Source organism: Suricata suricatta, chromosome 5, assembly GCF_006229205.1.
Source record: "Suricata suricatta isolate VVHF042 chromosome 5, meerkat_22Aug2017_6uvM2_HiC, whole genome shotgun sequence".
NCBI classification, from domain to species: domain Eukaryota; kingdom Metazoa; phylum Chordata; class Mammalia; order Carnivora; family Herpestidae; genus Suricata; species Suricata suricatta.
This window is the reverse complement of record NC_043704.1, coordinates 530,272-552,753: the sequence shown is the minus strand read 5'-3', so window position 1 is coordinate 552,753 and position 22,482 is coordinate 530,272. Positions and strand designations below refer to the sequence as shown.

General features: G+C 55.2%; 2 protein-coding genes and 1 long non-coding RNA gene across 3 annotated transcripts in view; 1 reads left to right on the top strand and 2 right to left on the bottom strand.

Moving 5' to 3' along the window:
* SPATC1L (spermatogenesis and centriole associated 1 like) overlaps positions 1-12,921 on the bottom strand; it is a 14,541-nt gene extending 1,620 nt beyond the window's left edge. Inside the window, exons 1-5 of the mRNA XM_029940590.1 lie at positions 12,592-12,921; positions 8,472-8,611; positions 8,261-8,381; positions 790-941; positions 3-255 (exon numbers count right to left, since the gene is read on the bottom strand). Of these exons, the coding sequence (XP_029796450.1) occupies positions 3-255; positions 790-941; positions 8,261-8,381; positions 8,472-8,611; positions 12,592-12,799 (874 nt within the window). The 5' untranslated portion in view covers positions 12,800-12,921. The remainder of the gene's footprint in view (positions 1-2; positions 256-789; positions 942-8,260; positions 8,382-8,471; positions 8,612-12,591) is intronic.
* A 6-nt stretch (positions 12,922-12,927) lies between these two features.
* LOC115291372 lies at positions 12,928-15,377 on the top strand. Its single transcript, XR_003908408.1, has 4 exons — positions 12,928-13,008; positions 13,463-13,611; positions 14,381-14,508; positions 14,837-15,377. It is a non-coding gene; the product is annotated as an uncharacterized LOC115291372 (long non-coding RNA).
* Positions 15,378-16,596: 1,219 nt separating this feature from the next.
* Positions 16,597-22,482, bottom strand: part of LSS (lanosterol synthase) — a 29,373-nt gene continuing 23,487 nt past the window's right edge. The window contains exons 18-22 of the mRNA XM_029940589.1: positions 22,032-22,097; positions 21,458-21,538; positions 20,767-20,937; positions 19,710-19,788; positions 16,597-19,177 (exon numbers count right to left, since the gene is read on the bottom strand). Of these exons, the coding sequence (XP_029796449.1) occupies positions 19,046-19,177; positions 19,710-19,788; positions 20,767-20,937; positions 21,458-21,538; positions 22,032-22,097 (529 nt within the window). The 3' untranslated portion in view covers positions 16,597-19,045. The remainder of the gene's footprint in view (positions 19,178-19,709; positions 19,789-20,766; positions 20,938-21,457; positions 21,539-22,031; positions 22,098-22,482) is intronic.

Genomic DNA, 22,482 nt, shown 5'->3' with positions numbered 1-22,482 from the left:
GCCCAGGAACTTGGGCGGCACCACGTCGATGAGCAGCCTGCGCAGCGCGGCCGGGCTGCCGTGCAGGGGGTTGGCGCGCAGGTCGGGCCGCTGCTTCAGGATGCCGTAGGTGTTGATGAGGAGCTCGCTGAACACAGGGTGCACGTCGCGGTTGTAGCCCAGCCGCCCCAGGCGCGCCGTCAGCGTCAGGTAGCGGTGCGTCAGCTCGCGGAGCTTCTTCTCGTCCACCGACCCGTCCAGGGACTTGATGGACGTCTGGGGGGGGGGGTACGGCGCGGGTGTGGGTGGGCGGCGGGCCGAGACCGGGGCCAGGCGGGGACCGCGCGCACGTCGGTGAAGGAAGCTGCCCAGAGGGGCGCAGGCCCCGGGCCAGACCCCCGGCGCGGCGCAGCGGAGGCCCCGCTCTCCCGCCAACAGAGGGGAGCGCGGGGGAGGTGGCTGCGGGCTCTGTGGCCCCGTGAGCCATTCCTGGGACTGTCCCGGGCCACAGGTAAGCTGGGCGAGGGCAGCTGGGGACAGCCAGCTCGCCGCACCCCGGCACCCAGGTCTCAGACACTCCTTGGCCTCCCCCAGGTCTACAGCTGTGTGGGCGCCAGGGTGACGGGGCAGCAAGGGGGTCCTGGGGAGGGGGGAGGAAGGGGGGGAGGGGACTCGAGGCAGTGGGAGGGCCCAGGGCAGGGAGGGGTCCCGCGGCCGGGAGGGGACCCTGCCGTAGAAAGGCAGGGAGGGGACCCTGGGATAGGAGGGGCCCGCACCGCAGGGAGGGGACCCTGGGGCAGAGCCGCCCACCTGCTTGATCTTCTCCGGGATGTTGGACACAGTGAAGCCGTACAGCCGGGTCACCCCCGGGAAGACGTAGGCCAGGATGCGCCGGTCCAGCTGGAAGGCGATCTCGCCGACGACGCGCCCGTCCCTCTCGGCGCCGGAGAAGCTCTGGATCTCTGCGTGGAGCGGGGCGTGAGCCAGGCTGGGGGCCCAGGACGCAGAGCGCGCCCCGCCTTCCTCCTGCCGCGCCCCAGGTTCTACTTTGGGGAAAGAACCGTCTGAAACACAGCTGCGGCAGGCTTGGGGTGAAGCCGCCGGCCCGGCAGGGCTCCCCAAGGGCCCAAGCACGATGGAGGTGCAGGGCGCCCCCTCCCCAGCGCTGCCTGCCCTGCCCCCACAGCGGGGTGAACACACCCTGGAAAAGGAGAGTTAGACTTTTCTGTCACCAGAAAGGAAAGAGACCTGTCCTCTTCGCCCTGAAGAGCAACCTGAGGACCCAGTGATCCTAAGTCCTGTCTGTCGGTCCCTTTGAGGTGGACGGAAGTGTCTGTCTTATCCCCACCCCACCCCCAGGCGATTCTGCGCAGGCACCTGGGTCAAGGTGAGCCCAGCCTAGCAGAGGGCCCACCCCTCTGACCAGGTGCATCAGGATAGGCTAGGTGTGTCCCCTCACCCCCCAGGAGCAGGGTGTGGGTGGACTTGACTACACGTGTGTGACCCGTGTGACTCAACAACACGTGTGACCGTGTGATGGTCCCGTCCGCCTGGCCGTCTTGGCCCCCTCTGCGTCGCAGGCTGCCTTAGCGTTTACTGGACACTAAACGTCTTCCCCGCGTCTGCGGAGAGGAGTGCGGTGGGCAGGGGTCCTTCCCGATGTCACCGGGCGCGGCGCCAGCCTCCTGCCCGACCCCTGCTTCCCAATCTGCCCCCCGCGGCAGCTGGTTCACCGACAGCAGGCCTGCATCTACACCACTCAGAACCGTGTGCTCTTTGAAGGACACCCTGCCGGGAACTCCCGTCTGGGCGTCTGACCCTGAGAGACCCAAAGTGAGGGGAGCCCGCGTCAGAGTCAGGCAGAGCCTCTGCGCCGGGGACCCTCCACCTGACGGGGGCCCCAGACCCCTGCCACTTCCACACTCTTGTCCTTCGTCCCTCCGGGCGCAGTGACAGAGCCTCCCTAAAGCCTGACCACCAGGCAGAGCCTCCCGGGCGGCCCAGAGCCACAGGGCCCCCCCGCAGACGCCGTGAGGACGGCCCGGGCGCAGTGGGGCCTGGAGCCGAGCGTCCCGGGGCGGGGAAAGCCAGGCCTGCGCAGGTCTCCGAGGGCCCAGGAGAGACGCTGGGGTGAAGTGCCGGGGAAACGGGCCACGGAGGGTGTCGAGAAAGTGATCTGGTGGCCACTCAGGCAGCGGCAAGTGGCCGCCCACACGGGCCTGGGCCGCAGGAGGTGAGCGGGCGAAGGGGGTTCCTGGCGAGGTGCCGCCTCCCAGGAGCCCCGCAGGTCGGCGGCTCGGAGCCCTCCGAGGTCCTGGTGGGGAGCATCTGCTTTCCCTCCCCAGGACCGTTTTCTGGTCCCTGGGGGACTTCATTCATCCTCACGTGACACTGAGGGGCCCAGACAGCACCTACAGACCGAGGCATTGAGGCATATGGGGTGCAATGCTTCCCGAATCACTTAAAAATGTTTTTTATTGAGATGTAATTCACACTCTATAAAACGGACTCTCTTAAAGTATGCAGTTCAGATGTTTCTCTATATTCACAGAGTCGTACAGCCGTCACCACAATCAAATTCCAAAATATTTTCATCACCAGAGCGAAACGCTGTGCCCACTATGAGTCACGCAGCGCTCTCCCCCAGCCCCACACCCCAGTCTGTTCCCTGGCCCTGTGGCTTCATCCGTGCTGGACATTTCGGGCAAGTGCGGGCACGCAGTGGGTGGTCCTCTGTCGGGCCTTCTCTCAGCTGCTTTCCCAGGTGTCCCCCAGGCCGGCAGGGGTCAGCACCGCACTGTTATCTGTGGCCGAAGTCTAGCCCATCGTGTGGACGGATCACATTCTGTTTATCCCTTGGTCCATGGACAGGCATTTGGGCCATCACGAACAATGCTGCTGCGAACATTCATGTAAAATTTTTATGTGGGGGCGCCTGGGGGGCTCCGTCAGCTGAGCGTCTGGCTTCAGCTCAGGTCATGACCTCATCGCCCTTGAGTCCGAGCTCCGCTTCAGGCTCTCTGCTGTCATCGCAGAGCCCGCTTCGGTTCCTGTCTCCCTCTCTCTCTGCCCCTCCCCAGTTGTGCTTTCTGTCTGTCTCAAAAATAAATAAAAACATCAAATAATTTTTTTAAATTTTGTGTGAATAGATGTTTTTAGTTCTTTTAGATACATGCCTAGGCGTGGACTCACAGTAATTCTGTGTTTAAGTTTTGATGAAATGCCAAACTGCTTTCCACAGCGACAACGCACATGGGTTCCGATGTCTCCACACCCTCTCCGGCACGTGTGCTGGCCCCTCATTTGTATGCAGCCGTCCTAGTGGGCGTGAGGTGGTTTCTCATGGTGCTTTCATCGGTATTTGGCTGATGACTAATGATTTGGAGCATCTTTTCATGTGCTTATTTGTCATTTATATGTCTTGGGGGAAATGTTCATTTGAGTGCTTTGCCCATTTTTTTTATGTTTTATTTATTTTTTGAGAGAGAGAGAGAGGGACAGTGTGAGCAGGGGAGGGGCAGAGAGAGAGGGAGACACAGAATCTGAAGCAGCTCCAGGCTCTGAGCTAGCTGTAAGCACAGAGCCCGACGTGGGGCTCGAACCCATGAACCGTGAGATCATGACCTGAACCAAAGTCAGACACTCAACTGACTGAGCCCCCCAGGCGCCCCTGCTTTGCCCACATTTAATTGGATTATTTGTCTTTTCAGTGTGGAGTTGTGGAGAGTTCTCATATGTCCTGGACACTAGCCCCTTATGTGACGAGTATTTTCTCCCACTCTGTGGGCTCAGTTCACTCTCTTGAAATGTGTTCCTCTGAAACACAAAAGTTGTGGGACACCTGGGTGGCTCAGTCGGTTGAGCATTCAAATTCGGCTCAGGTCGTGATCTCACGGTTAGTGACTTCAAGCCCCGCGTCGGGCTCTGTGCTGACAGTGCGGAGCCCGCTTCAGGTCCTCTGTCCCCTCTTCCTCTGCTCCTCCCCCGCTTGCTCGCTCTCAAAAATAAATAAATATTTTTTAAAAAGATTCTCTCTGCCTCTTTCCTCCCACCCGTCCCCCCTGTTCATGGACTCTCTCTCTCTTTCTAAAATCAAGAATAAATAAATGCAAAAAATGTTACTTTTGATACAACCCAGTGTATATACTTTTCCTTTTGTTGCTCATACTTTTGGTGTCACATCTAAAAATCTATTGCCAAATCCAAGGTCATAAGATTTATCTCTGTGTTTTCTTCTAAGAGCTATATGGCTTTAGCTCTTTTAGATTTTTTTAAAGTCTTTGAAACATTTTGAGTTAATTTTCACACGTGGTTTGAGGTCCAACTCACTCTTGTGCGTGTGTTTGTCCACTTGTCCCAATGTCACCTATTGCAAAGACTATTCTCTCTCTGCTGAATTGTCTCGGTGTCCTTGTTACACATGAGCCTGTAAATGCCTGGGCTTATTTCTGGAATCTCAGTTCTACTTAGCCGATCTCGGTATGTTTGTCTTATGACTGCCATCCTGTCCGGATTCCTGTAGCTTTACAGTAAGTTTTGGAATTGAAAAATGCGAGTCCTCCGATTTTGCTCTCCTCTCTCAAGATTGCTTTGCCTGTTCTGGGTCCTTTCCATTTCCACCTGAATTTCAGGAGCAGTTTGTCACTTTCTTCAGGGAAGCCGGATGGGATGTGACGAGAACCCTGTTGAATCTGCAGGGCCACTTGGGGAGTGCCGCCATCTTGATGATGTGAAGCCTCTGGGTCTTGGACATGGGATGTTTCCCACTTGTCTGGCCTTCACTACTTCATTGCAGCAGCACATTGCAATCTTCAGTGTGCGCCTTCCCTAATCCCTTTGCGAGGCTGTGGAGGTACCCAGGAGTTCGCGCTGAAAACCAGGTGGACTGCACAGCAGCATGCCAGGGCAGATGAGGGCCATGGGGGCTCAGGGTGCAAATTCCCCCTTCTATATTAATACACTTCGCTCATCAGGAATCAGTCTCGCTTCCCACCCTTCTCTGTCTTTAAAGCATAAGTTCGATGGAAGAAGTGATATACACCTGAGATGTTCTAGAAATCATTTCTAGTCCAACCTTGGCCTTCCAAGATTCAGCCAAAATCTATTCTTCAAAGAAAAAAGTCAATAATAGTGATAAACATGCAGCCATACTTATCAAGGGAAAAGAGAGGACAGACATTATCACTATCAGAAATTAGAGACGGTCTCAGTGCAGATCCTACAGATGCTAAAAGGATAATAATGAAATATTAGAAATAATTTTATGCTAATAAATTTGACAGCATAAATGAAACAGACCAATTCCCTAAAACCACAAAAGCTCACTATTGTGAGTGACCTGCCAAAGCTCCCTGAGAAGAAATAGATCATTTGAAGAGCTGTATGTCAACTAAGGAAACTGAATTTGTAGCAGGGAAATATTCCTCCCAAGAAAATTAAAGGCGTGGGTGGTTTCAGTGGTGAATTTTACCAAACGTCTAAGGAATAAATGATACCAATTCTACATAAACTCCCCTAGATAATTAAAGAAAATGGAGTATTTTCCACCTCATTCACTGGTGCCAAAACCAGAAAATGACATTAAAAGAAAACTATAGACCAATATCCTTCATAGGCAGCAAAAGTTCTCAACAAAAATTTAGGAAATTAAATCCAAAAATACAAAAAAGTATAATGTGTCACGACCAAGTGAGGTTTATCTCAGGAATGCAAGGTTGGTTAAAATTCAAAAACCAATCAATGTCATTAACCATATTAGCAGAAACAGATTACAAATAAAAACCAAATGCTCATCTCAATAGATGCAGAAAAAGGACAAATTCCAACATCCATTCTTTATAACTATAAGGAAACCAGGATTTAAAGGATAAAACCTCAACCTGATAAAAGTCATCTACAGAGACCTGAGCTAACATCATATACAATAATAAATTGTATCATCATAACAATAACAAATGAAATGCTTTCCTCCTAAATTAGGAAAAGATTTTTTTAAAAGCCCACTGTCACTATTTCTTGCCAGTGCAATAAGACAAGAAAAATAAAAGGAATATAAACTAGAAATTAAAAAAAAATAAACTAGAAATGAAAAAATAAACTTATCTTTATTTGCAAATGACACAATTATACATCCTAAGGAATCTACAATTTCCTAGACCAGGGGCGCCTGGGTGGCTCAGTCAATCAGCACCCAACTTCGGCTCAGGCCATGATCTGCTGGCTCTGGAGTTAAGGTTCCGCATTGAGCTCCACACTGGCAGCACAGAGCCAACTTGGGATTCTCTCTCTCGCCCTCTCTCACTCTCTGCCCCTCCCCAGTCTGTGAGCTCTCTCTCTCTCTCAAAATAAATAAACTTAAAGAAATCTACTAGAACAAATAAGTGAGTTCAGGGGGTACCTGGATGGCTCATTTGATTAAGCCTCCAACTTCAGCTCAGGTCATGATCTCATGTTTCATGAGTTCATGCACTGAATCAGTCTCTGCACTGACAGTGCAGATTCTCTGTCTCCCTCACTCTTCCTCCCACCCCCCAACACTCTACCTCAAAAATAATAAATACAAACATAAAAAAATAAGTGAGTTCAGTAAGTTTGCAAGATACAACATTTTTATTTGTCAGGGTTCTCCAGAGAAATAGAAACAGAACCAATAGGGTGTGGGGGAGGGTATGGGGGTGTGGGTAGGATATTGGCCCACGTGATTATGGAGACCAACAAGTCTCAAGATCTGCAAGGTGAGTCAGCAAGCTAGAGACCCAGGGCGACTGAAGATGGCGCTCTAGCCTGACTCTGAGGGTCTGAGAACCAGGAGAACCAATGGTGTGGCTTCAGTCCAGAGCACTGCAGGCTTGAAACTCAAGAAGAACTGATGTTTTAGTTCAAGTCCAAGGGCAAGCAGGCAGGAGGAATTCTCTCTTCCTCAGGGTAGAATCAACCTTTTTGTCCCATTCGGGCCTTGAGGGGATTGGATGAGGCCCACCCACACTGAGAGGGCAGTGTGCTTACTTAGTGTATTGACTTAAATGTTCAACTCATCCAAAAACACTCTCACAAAAACACCCAGAATGTTTCACCAAATATCTGGGTACTTCATTTAATGGCCCAGCCTAGTTGACAAATAAAATTAAGGATCACAAGAGTAAATACACAAAAATCAACTGTGTTACTATATACTAGAAATGAGCAATCAGAAATTGATAATGATAAAGGCAATACTGTTTCCTATAGTATCAAAAATGTGAAAATGCTAAGGGTTAATTTATCAAAATGTGTAACACCTATACATATAAGACTATAAGACTATAACATTGTTGAGAGAAATGTTTAAAGAACTACATAAATGGAGAGATATACAGCATTCATGGACCCAAAGGTTCAATATTGTTATGGTTCAATATTGTTATGAATAATAAATTGTTAATTTCCCTGAAAATAGACCTAATCAATCTGTAGATCTAGAGCAATCCCAATCAAACCCCTAGAAAGCTTTCTTGTAAAATTGGACAAGTTGATTCTAAAACTCGTGTGGAAATGCAAAGTGCCTACAGCGGCCAGAACAAATTTGAAAACGGAGAACAGCCACTACCTGAATGACACTCTCACCTTAAAGCCATGGGATTCGAGACCGTGTGTACTGGCATCAGCACCAACAGACAATAAAACAGGAAGGGGGGGCCAGAGGTAGCCTTACACATCTATGAATGTTGATTTTTGACATAAGGGTCAAGGCCATTCAATGAAGAAAAAATAATCCTGAACACTGGTGTTGGAAGAAGCAGCCATCTAATGCAAATCTAATGCACAAAAATGGACTTGAAACGGATCAGAAACCTGAATGTAAAACCTAAAGCCATAAAACCTCTAGAACACATAGGAAAGAATCTTTGTGACCTTGAGTCTGACAAAGATTTCTTTAAAAGGACACAAAAAGCATGAACTCTATAAAACGAAAAAAAATCAATAAACTGGACTCCATCTCATTCAACAGTTTTGCTCTTTAAAGAGCGCTTACGCAAGTGGAAAACCGAGTGGGAGACAACATTTGTACAACATCCACCCAGGAAAGGGTTTGTACCCAGAATATATGTCGGACCCTGACAGCTTGACCCCAAGAAGATGAACAAGTCCATGTTTTTAACAGGCCAGAAATGCCCACAGAAGCAGCCCCAGACCCTGCCCTCCCAGCCACGCTCTCCTTCCTCCGCAGGAAGATGGAGACGCTGTGCCCAGCCGGCCACCCAGCCCCCTCCCCACAGCTGCCCACCGCCCCCGCGGGCCGTACCGTTTAGGTAGTAGCTCCGTCTGGTCCTGTCCCCAGATGGTAGGCTGCTCTCCGAGAAGCACACTTTCTTGGGCCGGACCACCTCCCTGGGCTCCAGCAGGGTCTTGTCTGGCAGCGGATCCTGCAAGGGGTTCAGGAGTGGGGACAGCTTCCTGTCAGTGCCTCGGGGTGCCTGCGGCTCCGGGGGGCCGAGGAAAGCCTTGAAGGGCACCTGGGGGGAGGTGGCACAGCCAGGGGAGGCGTCGTCCTCACTGGAGATGGGGGCGTGGGAGCACAGCAGGTCCTCCAGGGAGGGCGTCTGCAGCTGGGAGGGTGCATCCGGGACGCTGGTGAACCTTCCGAAGTCTGCACCTGGGAAGGGGGGGGCAGGTCAGGCTGTGCTCCTGAGACCTCCCTGAGGAGGGCGGTAACACGGAGGACACCCTTATGCCCACCTCAGGCTGTGACAGCCCCTGCTTCAGAGCCCTCGTCCTCCCTCTAGACAATATGCCACTGTGGGTGCCACCCGAGGAAGCCACCAGCCTCCCGTTTATGGGCACGGCAAGCACACACACCTCCATGCGCTTCCCGCCCACCTGTGTGTCCACACACAACAGACGGACTTGCTTATGCTTATAAATGTATACAAACGGTGTCATGCTACACATGTTTTATTCTGCAACACACCTTTTTGCTGCATTATCTTTTCTGGGAATTCTTCTGTATTGAGTCAATGGGTAGCTTATCTGACACATTTAACCGTTTCTTGGAACACGTGTGCATGTAGGCACGCGCGTGCATGTGTGAGTGCGTGTGCACACCACACATTTTTCATGCCCGCTGCCCTGTTGCTAAGCATGGGGAGACTCCTGCTTCCCTTGACAAAGCGGAGCCCTCGGCAGACGCCCTGACGCGGCTCCTTGCTCGCGGTGAGCACCCTGGGCCGCCCACACTGGGCTCAGGGGTGTGCTGTTTAACCTCCTCTGAGCTCTACATCAGTGGTCCCGGCAGATGACAGCACCCGGCTCTCCCGAACCGCTGGTGGCACCGCGCGCCTTTCCATGTGCTCCTCAGGCTTCCTTTCTGTGAAGCATCCTCGCCGGTTCTCTGCTCTTCTTGGGGGTGGGGGTGGGGGTCTTTAACACTCTTCGGAGCAGCTCTTTGTGTCTCCTGCATACTCGTTCCTTGTTGGAGAGCAGCGTCGTGAGTGTCTTATTCCAGCGGGCGCCTTGCTTGTGTTCGACTCTCTTTTATATTGACTTCTCATGCAGAAGTTTTTAAATTGTAACGTAGCCAACTTTAACTTGTTGATTCTTTTTGATTTATAAAATCCTTCCCTACCCTCATGTTATGAAGCTCTCCCAGCCATAAGGTAAATACATACTTGAGAAGTCGTGTGTTTTAAGAGCTATTATGAAAAATTATACCTTAAAACGCGTCTCCTCAGGAACCGACTAATCTACCCCCAGCAATGCTTTCCCAGAAAAAAGTGTTCATAAAGAGAAAAGCCATCAGGATGCCTGTGTCTGGCCTCCTGTCTGCCCACGTGGCCAGCAGAAAATTCCATTTACTCAGAAGTAAAATCATTCTCCCAAGCAATGATCACATGAAGGAAGAAATAAAAATAAGAAACAATGATTTTTGAGAAATAATGAAAATAGAACACTATATATTAAGACATTAGTACATTTAAAACTGTATTTGGATTGAAACTAGTAATTTAAATGCTTTAATTACTTTTTAAAAATCATCTCAAAGTTAAACATTCAAATCAAGACATGAAGAGGAGCTATTAAAAGACAATGAACATGACCGTGAAACACGCCACAGACAGCCCTCTGAAAGTCTACACAACGGCAAAACTGTGGAAAACCACCTTAGGGAAACAGAAAACATGAAGAAATAAAATCAGAAATGAGAAAAGCAATGTAAGAAAGACCAGGAAGAGGTTTGAGTTACGAGCGACCATTATACACAGCTGCATAGTCACCAAGATTTCAGCTCTCGTGGGACATTATTTTTAAATGACTCAATAAGAAGTAGAAAACCTAAATGGGCCAATAAGCAAAGAAGAAAAATCTAGAAGTTATAAAACAATTACGCTCTGAGGGCCGCAGGCCTGGGGGGCTAGTGGGAAGTTCTTTCAGGCTCCAGATGATTCCTCATAAATAAGGTTGGAGCACGGGAAAAAGTTAAAAGATGCTTCTTGACTCAAGGTTATAAACTGGTCACAAGTCTGGCATCAAATCCCCAAACAGAAAACCCACAGAAATTAGACCGAACCCCAGACCCACGTAGGGACAGAGTCCCCAGATCCTGAGCAAAGCCACGGACAGACAGCAGAGGCCCGGGGCCTCGGGACGGAGCAGGCCGAGGGCAGCGGCTGAAGACAGCGTACCGAGGCCGAACAAGGTCAAGGAAACGGAACAAAACAGGCTGTTTCTCAATTTTTCTTGTTCTTTAAAAAGAAGGACAGAAGGGTCCTCCCAGCACCTGTCTTGCGTGCCCCTCCACCCCCAGGCCCAACTGCCGCCAGGGTCTGGCAGTTCCAAGGGCAAAGACAAAAATTAACAAGTATACACACTGTCGATCTCATTTAAATCATTTGCACACGGGGCGATTATGAACTCAGAAAACAGGCCAAACTGACCAACACAGCACCCGGGGCACACAGGCGGCCGGAGAGGAGGCCGGTGTGGGCGCCGGGCCTCGGTGTGCGGTCCTGAGTGGGTCCGGAGGGCGCTGGCAGGGTGCAGCGGCCACAGCAGCGTCTATTTCAACAGCACACAGCCTTTGACCCGAGGATTTCCGGCCGTCACCCCTGCGGCAGGTGGCCTGCCGTTGTGGGAACCCCCCCACACCCCGAGAACCACTCCAGTGCTGGGGTACAGGCTCTGGATCTAGAGAAGAAGACCTTTGGGTGACAAGAGCAAGGTGGACGGAACAGGCAATCAAAGTGTGGACAGCTCACTCATGTTCAGAAAAACCCAGAAGATCCCCCCATACACACAGGAATACCCACCGCAAATTTCAGACAGCAACCCTAGGACACGCTGCCCTGGGCAGGCCCCGGGCGGGCTCGGCCTTGTGTGTTACATCCTCTCGGGGTATTTATCAGTTTGCCACGAGCTCTTGTTGTTCAATGAGGGGAACACGGTGTAAAGCACATCCTGCGTTGAAGGCAGACGCTAAGGGACCGTGGGAAACGTGAGCCTTTGCAGTTCCCTGCTGGTCACAAATGTGTGCTGCTGAGTAAGTGTCCTTCCCAACGCCAGTCCCCGCGAAGGCTGAGGGTGTGGCCAGGCCGGCAGGCAGCGTCCCAGAGGCCGGCACTGCGGAGGCCCCTCCCGGAGGATGCTCGGCCCGCTGACCTTGGCCCGCGCCCTGCAGCCAGAGCTCCAGGCCTCTGTGTGGAAGGGCGGGTGGCTCTGGGCCAGGCGGGGGGACTGGAGCGCCTGCTGAGACTGGTGTCTGGCAAGGTCTGGGACCCGTAGGGGTGACCCACAGGCAGGGAAGCTGGCTGTGTCCCAGAGACCCCGCCCTGCCCTAGGCCCTGACCAGGGTCCCTCTCGGAGCAGCTGGGCCCCTGTGAGAGTCTGAACCTCTACCGACCGACCAGGCACAGGAGGGAAGCTGAGGGAGGGGGGCCCCAAGCGCTCCTGCCAGTGCTGACGAAGGGGTGCCTCTGAGCCCTCAGAGGGGGCCCTGGCCTGACCCAGTTCTCAGGACAAAGGACAACAAAGTCACGCTGCGTCCGTGACTCTGGCAGCAGTCAGAGCACCAGTGAGGCTTGGTGACAAGGGCCTTTTGCAGCCACTGCACAATGACATCGCTGGTGGCCCAAGTAGGCAGCACTGACCCTCTGTGGGATGTCACACCGGTGACCAGCCCTAGGAGGCCAGTCCCTCTTCAGCAAGTTTCTGGTGACAAGCATGTGCCTCGCCGCTGGTGGGAATTCAGGACCGGTGGGGACAGGGCTTTCTGCAGCTACCCCTTTGGCTGTCATTGTCCTCTTCCTGCCATCCTCTACCCCTGACCTCTGCTGGTCCCAGCTCCCTCTTCAAGGTCCTCCTTGAGGCCGAAGCACCCCAGGGACATGTGTGCTCGTAGGGCTTGGCATCCAGGAGCTCTGTGCAGGGGGCTGGTGGGTAGCAGCCACTGATGTGGGGGGCTAACCTCACCCCATTCTCTAGACGTGGGCTTCATGGCCCAGAGGGCCTTACCCGAGGACACACAGCAGACTGGGGACTGGGTCCAGACCCGAGGGAAGGGATCACGGAGCCAGGCCCTCGCCCCACGGCTCCTGGGCCCCAGCTGCCAGCCAGGCCCCGCCGTGCTGGCCCCAGCCTCACCTGCACTCCCTGGGGAGCAGTCCTCGGGGTAGGCGGGCGCCTTGGGGAAGAGCAGGTCCCGGCTCCCGAGGCCACAGCGCTCCCGGCAGCCCTCGCTCAGCAGACGCTTCAGCATCTGGTTCTCCTTCAGGAGGCGCACCTGCTTCTTCAGGTCCGCGTTCTCACTCATGAGCCTGTTCATCAGCTCGCTGCCCTCGGCCATGGCCATGTCGTCCGTGCTCACGTGCGGGCCTGCGGCCCCATGGAGGTGGAGATCCAGAGCCCGCAGACACTCCAGAAACAGCCGAAGGCCCTGGAGTTCCACCGCTGCCCGGCCTTCCGCAGCCTTGTGACGTCGCCCTTAAAGAGCCAGTGCCACCCGGGCACCCGCAGCCCTGGCCTGGGCCGGTCCCCACAGTGCAACACCTCCCGCCGAGGGTGAGCGCCATGGAGAACACGGGGAATCGACAGGACCAGTTAGGACGGGGCTTGTGGGGAGGGCAGCCAGCCCAAGACAGGAATGTTCGGCACCTTCTAGCAACAGCCAGAGCACTGGGCCGAGGGGCGTGTCGGGCCATCCACACCGTGTGGCTTGTGCAGACCTCAGGGGGCCTCTGCCTTTACTCCGCGTGACTCGTGGTGTCTCTCCACGTGGTGCTAGTGCGGCTTCCCCGTCTGTGGGGCCGGCGGCGTCCCCCAGGACCGAGGCTGGTGACTGGCATGCACACACGTGTCAGGGGTGCCCCTGAGACACGCACCACAAGAAGGGGCGGTGGGCAGAGGGAGGGCAGCTGGGTGCCCCCAGCAGCCCGCAGGCCGCGTGGACTCCGGGCGGGCTCTGAACGGCTGGCAGTCGGAGGCGGCCTGCTGACCGCTCTGTCCTCCTGAGAAGGCTTGGACCGGGAGCCCTGAGTGTCCGGAACACGGACTGTTACTGGACCTAACGGAAGACTGCCCCGACCCGACGCAAGGGCTGTGCGGACCGATCGCACACAGAGCCGTGCTCGTGGAGTGCTGCCAGGGTGCAGATTTCAGTCCTCGGTCAGTGGGACCCCCGCGAAACCCCCCCGACACCCGCTCTTCCAACTGACTGTTCAGGGTGCCACATGCACTCGGCGCCGTTTCCTGGCTCTGAAGTTCTTGGTCGCGCTTCTTGGCAGCCGTTGAGGCAACGGGGGGGGGGGGGTCATCTCCTGATCCTCTTGGGAAGGGACAGAGTCCACACAAGGAACCAGCATGTCCTCCAACCTGCAGCCCCAACATCCAGGGCTCCCCGACGCCACGTCAAGGGCACTCGGGGTCCCCGCAGAGCAAAGCCATTATTCCCCCCAGACTGCCAAGTTAGCATAAGGGGGCTTCAAGGAGAGAAAGCCTTGAGTCGGGTTTTGCGGCAGAGGATTTAAAAAAAAATTTTTTTTCATGCTTACTTATTTTTGAGAGAGAGAGCATGAGGGGGAAAGGCAGAGGGAGACACAGAATCTAAAGCAGACTCCAGGCTCTGAACTGTCAGCACAGAGTCCAGTGAGGGGCTGGAACTCACAAACTGTGAGATCATGACCTGAGCCGAAGTTGGACCCTTAAGCCAGGCGCCCCTGGAAAAGAGGATTTCTAAGTCCCAGACGAACCTCGTGCAGCCTGAGGCAGGCCCATGTCTGGACCCACAGCCTCTCACACAGACAAGGACAGCGGGGACCCGGGTGGTGCCCACTGAGCAAGGGCGTGCAGGGGCTTCCAGGACTAGGGGCCGGTCTCTCCCGGCAAACCCCGAGAGCCAGGCCCTGGGACATGAAAGCCTCCCCCTCCACCACAGCACGTAAATGCCATCGGAAAACCCTCCGAACATCATCTCCCCTCCAGCCACAGGCCCATCTCCCTCTGCCAATCTTCTGGTCTTGATGCACCGTTCTTTCATCACTGGATTCAAGTCACTACTAGTCTGTTAAGTACTTTCTGTGTTTGTGTGGGAAATTGATCGTTATCTCCTTTCCGGTAATGTCTTGGTCTGGTTTTGTCCTCAAGGTCATACCCTCTAAAAGGAGTCTGCAAAATATTCCCTCCTCCTCTAATGTCTGGGTATGGGGTATTTGTATTTGTGTTAGATAGTTCTTTCTTAAATAATTGGCAAAATTCACCAGGCACCCATCTGAGACTGGAGCTTTCTTTTGAGAAAGTTTTCCATTTCAAATTAATTTCTAAAATAGATACAGAGTAATTTAAATTCCCCACTTCTCCTCAGCAACACCTATATATCGACTGTGTCTTTCAGGGGATTTTTCCATGTCTGCGCTGTGGGACACTGGCACTGAGCAGCCCACAACAGACCCTCGTGTACTCTGCGGTCTCACGCCTCTGAGGACAGACGGACCGACCAAGGCAGAAACCCGAACAGGAGCGTGCCGCAGCGGCGTTAGCAGGGGTGTGCGGCGGGTGGGAGGGGCCGCCAGCCGGGCAGGGCCGCAGGGCCGCGCACACTTCCTGTCTGTGTTCGCTTCCTTGGTTTTGCCTTTAAAAGTTCATTCTGTTTTAAAGAGGTTTGCGTTGGAACGCTTGTTTTAAACAAGGGGGAAACGCCTTCCACGTGTAACACTTCTGGGTCTTTCTTTAGTGAAGATCAGTTTCCACCTGGTGTCACTTTCCTTGGGCCCAGACATTTCTTGTAGGGCAAGGCTGCTGGAGATTCCTTCAGCTTTCATTTGTCTGGAAAAGGAAGGTCGACTTTGACTTGACTTTTGTATTGTGAATGGAGAATGTTAAGCTGACCCGTTTTTCCCTTTCAATCCTTTATAAAGATGTCACGCAGCACTGCCTCCTGGCTGGCATCATTCCTTGGTGAGAAGTCAGCTGCCCTTCCCTTGTTCACCTGTATATAATGTGTCTGGTTTTTACTGCTTTTAAGCTTTTATTCGTCATTGGTTTTTATCAACTCACGATGTGGTCTGGAGGAGGTTTTGGTTTGGGCATGTTTGGTCCGTGTGATTAGTCTGTGTCTGCTGAGCATCACAGATCTATGGGCTTATATATTCCATATCTGGAAAACTTTCAGCCATGACTACTCAGATGTTTTTCTGCCTCCCTCCCACCCCATTCGGTGAGACTCCAACTATACATACGCATGTTGGACCTTGCAAGATCATCCAACGGGTCACTGGCAATTTTTTTTTAAAGTACTCTAGCCACCATGGGCCGTTTCAGTGCTCACCTGTGCCTGGATGGCCCAAGAACAGCCCCCACTCCTGTACCCTCCCAAAACCAGAGGGGGCATCAGAGACACGGGATCTCCGGCCCACTGCACCTCTCTCCCACAAAAGGCCTGGTTGTGGGGAAGGTGTCTGAGGCTGCCTGAAGCCACACAAACTAGCTGTTCTCCAGCTGTCTCCAGCATGCGCTTCAGACACCCCCTGGCCATCGCTGTCCCCGGAGGAAGGCTGGGAATCACCCATGAGGAGTCATCATGGAGAAACTAATGGGTGAATTATTTTCACTGAAAAAAAACAGGTAACCTTAAGTTATCCGTCTCACCCTCGTCCTCCTGAGCGGTGAAAGGGGGTCTCTGGGACAGCACCCAAAATCACAGGTGAAAACGCCAGGCACAAAGCTAACACGCCACGGAGGGGCCTGGTGCTCTCCAGAGCAGCATCCTCAACTTCCTGCCACTGCCACCTGTGTGGGGGACTATGGTGGCATCCCGCTGCGAGCAGACGCCCTGTGGGGGGTGCTGTGACCCACCCACAACCAGCGAGACCAGCATCTCCCCAGCTACTGGGGCTGTCCTGTGTAAGCCCCGGCCACCTCCTAGAAAGCTGAGCACCAAAGCTGAGGCCGTAAGAACAAACCGATCCAACCCGGCCGCGCCTGTACTCCCCTCTGCTCCTGTTTCTACCTTCAATTCCTTTTTCAACCAAAGTGAATTGAGAATAAAAATTTACATTGCAAATGGAGACAAAGATAAATCAAGCTGACCAATTCATCTATAATTAGCATATCTGCAGAGATAAGAAAAGAATGAAGAAGCAACAATGGATAGCATTAATTTTTTAACACTTTATTGCCTAAATAAAATTTAAATATATGTAGCAATATTGATTAGGTTCAGTAAGGAAAATTACTTTCTTAGAGTTGAATTTACACTGTGAGTGAAGGGTTTATAGTTAGAGAATTCCTCAAAGGGAAGGTTTAAGGTTTACATTTGGTGAATACAGAAAATGTAATATGGCTGCAGCAAAAATTTCCCAGTAAATACTCAAAATCTGTTCCCAGTAACCAAAAATAATTTGAATTCAAGCATCTTTGCTGATTCGCCCAGGAAAGAGAAGCTGATGTTTTCATCTGAAGTACAGCTGACGCACCAGGCTGTGCTGGCTGCAGGTGCACCACAGGGGTTCAGCCAGTCAGCGTGGTCACCGCCCAGCGTGACTGCTCGGTCCCAGGCTCTATGCCTCACGCCGTACTGTCACGTGACCGGCACATTTATAACTGGAAGTTTGTACGCTCGTGCCCCTTCTCCTGTTTCACTCATCTCCCATCCTCTCCCCTCTGGCAACGACCAGTTTGTTCTGTATTTTATGAGTTTGTTTCTGTTCTGTTTTATTGAGAGCGTGATTTTTAATTAGGCTGAAGCACATAATTCCGTTCAAATAACGACATACACCTGCTCACCTTCAAGCACCCACTCATCCCCTGGAAACTCCAGGTCTGTGACTGTTCCCAAGATGAGACAGAACACGTGTGATGTGCTCGTGTCCGTCCGTCACGGAGCCACCCCCAGAAGTGACGCTTGAAGGATTAAAGTAGGTTTCCATTTCTTGGGTTTGACCCAGTGATCTGGCCGCCTGGAGGTCTCTCGGGAGCAGACCGTGCTCAGTCACCACTGGTGGTGCTGCTGCCCCCGCTGGGGGAGAACAGGGCCAATAAAAGAAGTGCAAGAGCAAACCGATAGATTGCAAGGGGACCCAACAGTTCCTTCGGCCAAAATAAACCCGAGTTTAAAAACGGGGGAAAGTGCTGACACTCAGTAGGTCCACTGAACGAACGCCCACTACATGCCGCACAGTGTGGCAGCCGGTGGAGCCACCTATGTGTACACACTGCCCCGCCCTGCAGGGCTCAGAGCAGGAGCACCACCCTGGGGCAAGAGAAGGTCAGTGGAGGAACAGCTCAAAGGCCCGAAAGCAGGCAAGCCCCAAGCAGAGTCAGGGACGGCACTCAAGGCCAAGAGAGCTGGGGGGTCAAGGCCACGTGGTGCAAAGTCTTGGCAAGCGGCCTGCCGGATCTGGGCAGAAAACGGCAGGAACGGAGGAGCACTCAGGCATCTGGCTGTCCGAGGGAGCACAGTCAGGGGCGGCTGCCAATCCAGGAGGTGGCACAGAAGAACAAGGGACAGAAGGGCACCGGCGTGGCCAAGCAGGGCGGGGCCCGAGGCGCAGCACCAGGCCTGGCTTTTATTCTCATCAAAGCTCCGACTTTGACTCTGAGCAGCCACACTGCTAGGGAAGCCCTGAGCACATGAGCCACTCGTCCTCAAAGGTCGACGGCAAATCCAGAGCAGGTTTTTCCATCCTGGGCCCCAAATCCACGTACGCCAAACCAGACAGACTTAGAGCCAGAAGGGGATTCGGAGGTTCAGGGCCCAAGAAGCACTGCCCCGGAGATCTAGCCCCCGCTTCCGCCCAGAGCACAGACCAGCGCATGAGGGCTGGTGGCGGCCAGAGGGCACCCTGCAGCGTCAGGCCTGTCTAGCCAGCGGTGCTGACTGCTCTGCTGTGCCCAGCACCCGCGGCGCCCCATGGTGGTGACCGCCAAGCTACTCATGAGCACTCATCCCTTGTCACACATAGCCTCCTGCCTGTGCCTCTGTCAGCACAAGACGCTACAGGTTATAAACGCAGGAGAGAGGACACTGGTGCCCCGCTGTGGCCACCACTTGTGCACCACACAATGCAGCACGGGCCGCCTGGGGTGTAGGGCACGGCTGGCAGCCATGTCTGACTTCCTCTGCAGAGCCCCAGACACTCAGCAAGTCTGGTCCGCGTACCTTGCGAGCCCGGGGCCACGGCGGTGAACAGATCACATCCCTCCGCCCCACAGACAAAAGAAATAGGAAGAGCCGGCCCCTGGGCAGCCCCAGACGGGAAGCAGACGAGGCCCTGCTCCCCGCTCCCAAGAACTGCGGTATTGAGGACGCCCTCCCAGCCCCAGAGCGAGGACGCCCATCCTGGCCGGCGCCGCGCAACAGCCTGCCGGGGCCACGGCTCAGCCCGTTCCCTTCCTCACCTGGGCTCCACCAGCTCTTCCAAGAAACAAACCTACCCTTAAAATCAAGTACCTAACGCCACCAGCCCCACCCCTGCCCCAGGCCAGGTCCCAACACCTGGAGGAGTGTGGCCGGGGGCAGGGGCCTCCTGGACTCGCATGACAGCTGCTGCTCAGTAGCACCCCAGACGACGGTGCCCCCCACCCACCTGCCTGCCAGGCACCCTCAAAGGCGGCCGGCAAGGGCACTCTCGGGGTACAGGTGGGAGAAGCGGCCGAGGGCCCAGATGGGGAAGACGTTCCTGTAGCTGGTATAGTTGATGACACAGGACTTGTTGAAGATGCCAGAGAGGCTGTCCTGAAAGAACACAGAGGAATAAACACAAAGGCTCTCGCAGGTGGCTAAGGGGCTCCCAGCAGAGAGACCCCAGCAGAGAGCTGGCAGGCTCCCGGGTTGGGGGTGGAGGGTCCACGGGAACCTCTGCCGGCCACCCCCCTGCTACCGCCCTAGCTCCGGACCCCTCCCCCTGCAGCGAACCCTCCAGCCTGAGTCACCAGCCCCTCACAGCTGTCAACCCTGGACTCATCCAAGGGAGGGGGCCAGCCTCACGTGACCTCCTGACCCCACACCAGCAGGGCACGTGGAAGCAGAGCCTGAGGGCGTCCCCTGTCCTCCGCCCCAGCACTAGCCCTGCCTCCAGCTGCGGCCTCATCGGAGACCCACATCCACCACAGCCTCTCATTGGCAGGTTCGCGACCCTCAAGTCCCCAAAGCTAAGACCCTGCCCACGAGGAGGCCATCAGGGACCGGGGACAGGGTAGGGCTGGAAAGAGTTCATGCAAATCGAGGCCAGCGCTGGGCCGTGGCTCCTCAGGCCTCCTCGGCATACCTGGGGCCAGTCGCCATTGGGGAGCTGTTTTCTAAGCAGACACCGGACTCCCTTCTCCAGGGCCTCTAGGCAGGGGTGCCTGAGGGGGAAGAGGAGGCACTGAGCGCATCTGCTACCACTCTTTGGGGGAAAGCGCCTCTCGCTACAGCCCGACCTGCACCCTCACCCTCGTGCTGCTGGCACGTGGTGGACGTGAACTCCTGTATGCTGACTGAACCGGCGCTCATGCACACCGGACCCGGCACCCACCACGACAGTTAGCACGCTGCAGGCCACCGCTGCACATTTTCTACCCAGAATCCCAGAGAAATGCAAAAGGCAGCCAGTGTGGAGGCGAGCAGGCCAGGTAGGCAGTCGCACACACCCACGGCTGGCTGAGGGCCCTGCCACAAGACGTGTTCTCTTGCTCACGCTAGGGCAGAAGGAGGTGAGACCTCGTGCCTGTCCGGCCCATGGGTCCTCGGGACCCTGTGAGGGCCGTGCGAGCCACATGTGCTGATTCGCACTAATCATGACACCCCAGGACTGAGGGTTCGGGACCGAGCTCAGCTGCGGTAGGCAGACCGGGGGCTGGTCCCTGAGCCCCTTCCCTAAGCGTCCCCCCCACCAGACTCTGCTGCTCCTGCTCACACTGACCTAGTCTAATATTGAGGGAATTTTAGGAAGATTCCCCAAATGGCCTCACAGGCGACAGGACAGCAAAGACTGGGACACTGTGCAGGTCTGTGTGTGCAAGCACGCACATGTGCACTCAGGTGGGTGTGTCTGTGCCTGTGCACACATGTGGAGGCAGGAGGGCCCAGAGAGAGCAGCTGCAGGGACCTGCCTCACCCTACACCGTTGGCGTGGGCCTCTGGTCTCCCTTGTCACCCTGAGTAGTCTTCTAGAAGGCAAGCCTCTGCAGGAACCCCTGTGTTTGGACAGACACATGCCCTTGCCCTGCAGGCCTCACCTCTTCCCACACCTGCTCACAGCTCACCAACCCACACCCCTCCCAAACTGCCTGCTCGATGCTCGGTGTCCTTCCTCCTCCCGACCCCACCCACGTGACACCCACCTGACAGCCATGAGCCCCATCAGGGCCCAGGACGTGTTGTGGATCTGGGACGTGGCACTCTGGATGTAACGCCGCTCCTCGCAGGATTCGAAGTCTTCCCCCCAGCCCCCATCCGCCATCTGCCGGGACAGCAGGAAGTCACAGGCCCGGGAGACCGCCGCACACACGGCCCTGTAGAGACCAGCAAGACAGGGGAGGTCCCAGGCCCGATGGCCCACTGGCCAGGCCGCCCCAGGGCTGGTGGGGGGAGGGAGGCGGTCTGCACTCCAGTCCCGCCCGCCACGCGCAGTGGAGGGCACAGAGACGCGCGGCACCTAAGTCTGCTGGGAAGAGCCACTGACAAGCTCTGTGGACGCAGTCGCCGCGCAGACGTGACCGCCCCCGGACCCCCACGACGCGGAGCTGGGCGCGGCGGCTGGAGGCAGCTCAGCCCCGAGGCCGGCTTCCTTCTCTCAGCGGATGCCCCACGGGGTGTGGGGCCAGGTGAGCCCAAGGTGCCCCTCCACACACAAGCCAGAAACTTCCCAGAGCAGCGAGGCAGGAGCTCAGTCCAGTGTCCTTACTAGAAAGGGTGTTGTTGGCTCATGAACTTAGAAAAATAAAGACTATCCCCAAAATTGACTTCCAAGGGGAAGCCGCCCCGTGGGGCGTCCTGCTGAGAAGCGTCCCCCCGCGGCCCGCGGCCACTCACCCGCGGCGGTAGCTCTGCCCCATGCAGGCGAACGCTTCCAGGCCGAACCAGGTGCCGTAGGTGAAGCAAATCCCCCAGGAGCTGGAGGGGCGGCAGGGGAGGACGGCAGCCTTGCGGTCTCCTCCGGAAGGCGCGTGAAACATCAGGAATTCCGCCGGGCTTTGGCAACCCCCTCCCTCGGGGTCAGGGAAGAGGGGGTGACCCAAGAAAAGCATCCACGAGCCTTCGGCCAGCAGCCAGCTCGAGGGCGCCGGGCCTCAGGCGGAGGGAAACACACGTGACCCCCACTCCCGGCGCCCCGGCCTCCCTGGGGGGCTCCTGCGGCTGCCCCAGAGCAACCTGAGAACTGATCCACAGCCGGGGAAGCAGGAACCACAGGCCCGCCACCCCAGGCGCCAGGCCGCCGAGCCACGGAGAGGCGAGCTGAGCAAGCGCCCCCAGGGCGGGGCCGGGCGTGACCCGAACAAGGTCCGAAAGCCGCGGCCGGCAGCACACGACTGAGGTCTCCGGCGCGCAGAGGAGCGGAGCAGGCGCCCGGCCCGCAGGCGCACGCCCGCCCGGGGGGCTCACTTACCCTTCCCAGGAGCCGTCAGGCCGCTGCTTCCGCCGACAGAACTCCAGGCCCTTCTCGAGCGTCTCCCTGGAACACAGGAGGATGGCTGACCGACGCGGCGGTGCGCCGGCCCCGAGCCCGCGTCCTGCGGCCTCAGAACAACGCCCGAGCTTCCCTTACAGACACAGGAAAAATAAGCCAACAGTTGAGAGAAGAAATGCAAAGGGCAGGGAAGAAGGATGAGGGCACAGAAGGGAGAAGCAAGCTGACGGTAAAGAACTGCAGGAAGGAAGCAAGATGTCAGCAGCGAGCAGCTGCAGACACAGACACCCTGGTTTCACCCACACGAGCTTGAGTAAATACACAGAATGAAACTTAAAAAAACAAACGAAAAATGAGAGAAAATAACAGATTTTGAAGGCAGAGACTCATCGTAAGTCTAACTGGCACTGTGGGAGAATTCACTGGTTCT